This window comes from Rutidosis leptorrhynchoides, chromosome 3 (genome assembly GCF_046630445.1).
Source record: "Rutidosis leptorrhynchoides isolate AG116_Rl617_1_P2 chromosome 3, CSIRO_AGI_Rlap_v1, whole genome shotgun sequence".
NCBI lineage: Eukaryota > Viridiplantae > Streptophyta > Magnoliopsida > Asterales > Asteraceae > Rutidosis > Rutidosis leptorrhynchoides.
The window spans coordinates 162333049-162335826 of record NC_092335.1 but is presented as its reverse complement, the minus strand read 5'-3'; the positions used below and the strand labels follow the sequence as shown (position 1 = coordinate 162335826).

General features: G+C 42.8%; 1 protein-coding gene across 1 annotated transcript; it reads right to left on the bottom strand.

Annotated features, from left to right (window-relative positions):
• Positions 1 to 360: 360 nt before the first annotated feature.
• On the bottom strand, positions 361 to 1996 carry LOC139900550 (uncharacterized). Its single transcript, XM_071883315.1, has 3 exons — positions 1619 to 1996; positions 869 to 1564; positions 361 to 642 (listed from the first exon to the last, which is right to left on the bottom strand). The coding sequence occupies exons 1-3, from the start codon at positions 1994 to 1996 to the stop codon at positions 361 to 363; spliced, it is 1356 nt and encodes a 451-aa protein (XP_071739416.1).
• Between the last annotated feature and the right edge of the window lie 782 nt (positions 1997 to 2778).

Here is a 2778-nt window from a genome sequence, read left to right as displayed (position 1 = left end):
CATGTCTTATCATTTGATCAGTTAACACCGCTATTGGATGCGCTTGGAAATACCTGCGCAACCGACGAGCTATGTGCACTAGTGCATATACGAGCTTTTTGATAGGTGGGTAGTTAACTTCACTGCCGCTAAGTGCTTTGCTGACAAAATACACAGGCATTTGTACCTGCGCCAAAACAGTGGGAAATACACAGCAAGCATTGCATTCAATACCTATTCCAAGTCTCGATATGAGACATACCAGCCCCCAATCTGCGATGAGAATGAAACTGATTGCTTCCTTCAAAGTCGCAAGATACAGCATCAATGTCTCGCCCGTTATTGGTGCAGTCAAAGTAGGAAGCTCCCTCAGGAGCGACTTCATCTCGACTTCATCTCGACGAAAGCTTTCTCGGCTTCTTCAGTCCATGTGAAGTCTGATTTTTTCAATGAATTCTTAAGAGACTGGAAAAAAGGTAGTGACCTCTCCGCGGCCTTTGACAGAAACCTAGTTAGTGCGGCCAACTTGCCTGTCAAACTTTGTACTTCTTTTCTTGATTTTGGGGAGTTCATGTGTTCTACAACCTCAATTTTCTTGGGATTAGCCTTGATTCCTCTTTGCATCACTATATGGCCCAAGAATTTTCCTCTTCCTCCCCAAAACTGCACTTTGTAGGATTAAGCTTCATGTTAATTTTTTGCAGAGAGTTGAACGTTTCTAGGATATCGACCAATAGCTGCACCTCTGTGTTGCTTTTGATGACTAATTCATCTACGTAAGCCTCAAGATTTCTTCCAATTTGATCTTTGAATGCCAAATCTACTACTCTCTGGTATGTTGCCCCCGCATTCTTCAGCCCGAAGGGCATTTTCGTGTAACAATAAATACCATGATTGGTGTGGAATGCGGTTTTATCTTCGTCCCCCACTGCCATCTGAATCTGATGATACCCTTATACGCATCCAAAAAACATTTGAACCTGAAACCGGAAAGAGAATCAACTTTCCAGACAATTTCAGGTAAAGGATAATTGTCCTTAGGGCACACCTTGTTAATATCCTTAAAATCGACGCACATGCACCACGAGCCATCTCTTTTTTTAACCAAAACAGGATTCGCGACCCAAGTCTGATACCGCACCTCTCTAAGAATGTTCGCATGAACCAGCTTGTCTACCTCCAACCTTAACCATTCGCTTCTTTTAGGTGCCATTGAGAGCCTCTTTTGGCGCACTGTAGTTAAGTTTGGATTCGCGTTTAGCTTATGCTCTACGATGTTTCGTGGTACCCCGATCATATCGTCCTCACACCAGGCGAAAACATCCATGTTAGCTACCAGTATGTCGCACAGCTGAACTTTAATTTCATCTGAAAGGTTACCCCCAACTTGAATTCGTTTGTCAGGGTATTTCGGATTGACAAGGATAGAACTGCTTTGTATCTGTTCTTCATCTGTAAGCAATGGTTTAGGTGGTGTTACCGAGGCACATAAAGCTCTTCCAGACTCCGTCCGGACAGTAGCAATACCTTGCTTAGTAGGAAACTTGATCATACTGTGAACAGTGGATGGTACTGCGCCAAACTTCTGCAAAGTAACTCACCCAAGGAGTGCATTGTAACACGAATATGAACGTCCCACACAGAATTCAATAGGAACATCTCGCATGCGGGTCAAATCGTTATCATTGTCCAGCTCTAGTTCAAGCTCGATGCACCCTAACGGCCACGCAGATTCGCCAGAGAACCTCGACAGAACAGTTGTGGATACCCTCATCTTAGACTTGATTATCGCTGGTAGCTGCCTGAAGTAGTGTTCATACATTATGTCGACATTACTGCCCATATTGAAATTCAACCGTCGCACATTGTACCCACAGTCAGTGATGAGACCTTTGATAATAATGGGTGCATGTGAAGGATTAATTGTTTGCATCGGAGGGAAGATAATAGCTTCCGCCTCCCATTCCTCCAACTGCTCAGCTTTGCGCCTCTGACCAGAGCGCCAAGCATGCACCATGTTTATTGTTTTATCATAATTTTTGTCACCGCCCTTCTTTTGGTGAGATGCTGTTTTCTCTGATAGATTGGCCTGGAATGCAGTTCCCTACTTTTTTAAAGCCTTCAGGTGATTAAGCTCACCCCTTCTCAAACATTTGATTACTTTTTTGATAAAAGATTTGCAACGATCAATCTCATGCCCATAGTCATCTTGTAACTCACAGAATTTTGACTTATCTCTCCGAGCATATTCTGACATCTTCGCAGGAGCCGAGAATGTCAGACAGATCGGTTCAATAGCTAAGATCTCCTTTGGTGTTTTAGTCAGCTCGCTTTGACTTGGGAAGTGACCCTTCCCTTGATCAGAATTGCTTGACTTCTGAAACTTGTTATATTTCGATGAGGCGGAGCCTTGGCTCTAATTGTCACCCTTGCGCTTCGATCCCCCTGCTTGATTGCGATAAGAATCATCATCTTTGTTACCTTTGCCATCGGGATTTTTCCAACTATTCCTAGTGGTGTCTTCCTGTAACGACCTGACTTTTTTGACTTACTTTTGTACTTGTTACTTTCTGTGAAACTGCGTGTTTGTACGTACTGTGTTGGTTTATATTCTGTGATCTTATTTCTTGATTAATTACTTTCGTTCATACCATACAATGTGCCATTAAGTACTTAGTTACTTAACTTGATCCCTGAATGCTTTTACGACCGTTAGTGTCACTTGACGTCGAGAACGAGCTATGTGTTTTGGTACACGTTTAACTTTTGTCGTAATTGGAATATTACGACTACGTAATA

Excerpts from the sequence above, each read along its gene's own strand:
- LOC139900550 (XM_071883315.1), bottom strand. The coding sequence starts at position 1,996 with ATGGTGCATGCTTGGCGCTCTGGTCAGAGGCGCAAAGCTGAGCAGTTG. Across the intron at positions 1,565-1,618 it reads ATGTTCCTATTGAATTCTGT|AAGTTTGGCGCAGTACCATC; the intron begins GTGGGACGTTCA and ends GTTACTTTGCAG. Across the intron at positions 643-868 it reads CGCATTCCACACCAATCATG|TTTTGGGGAGGAAGAGGAAA; the intron begins GTATTTATTGTT and ends TACAAAGTGCAG.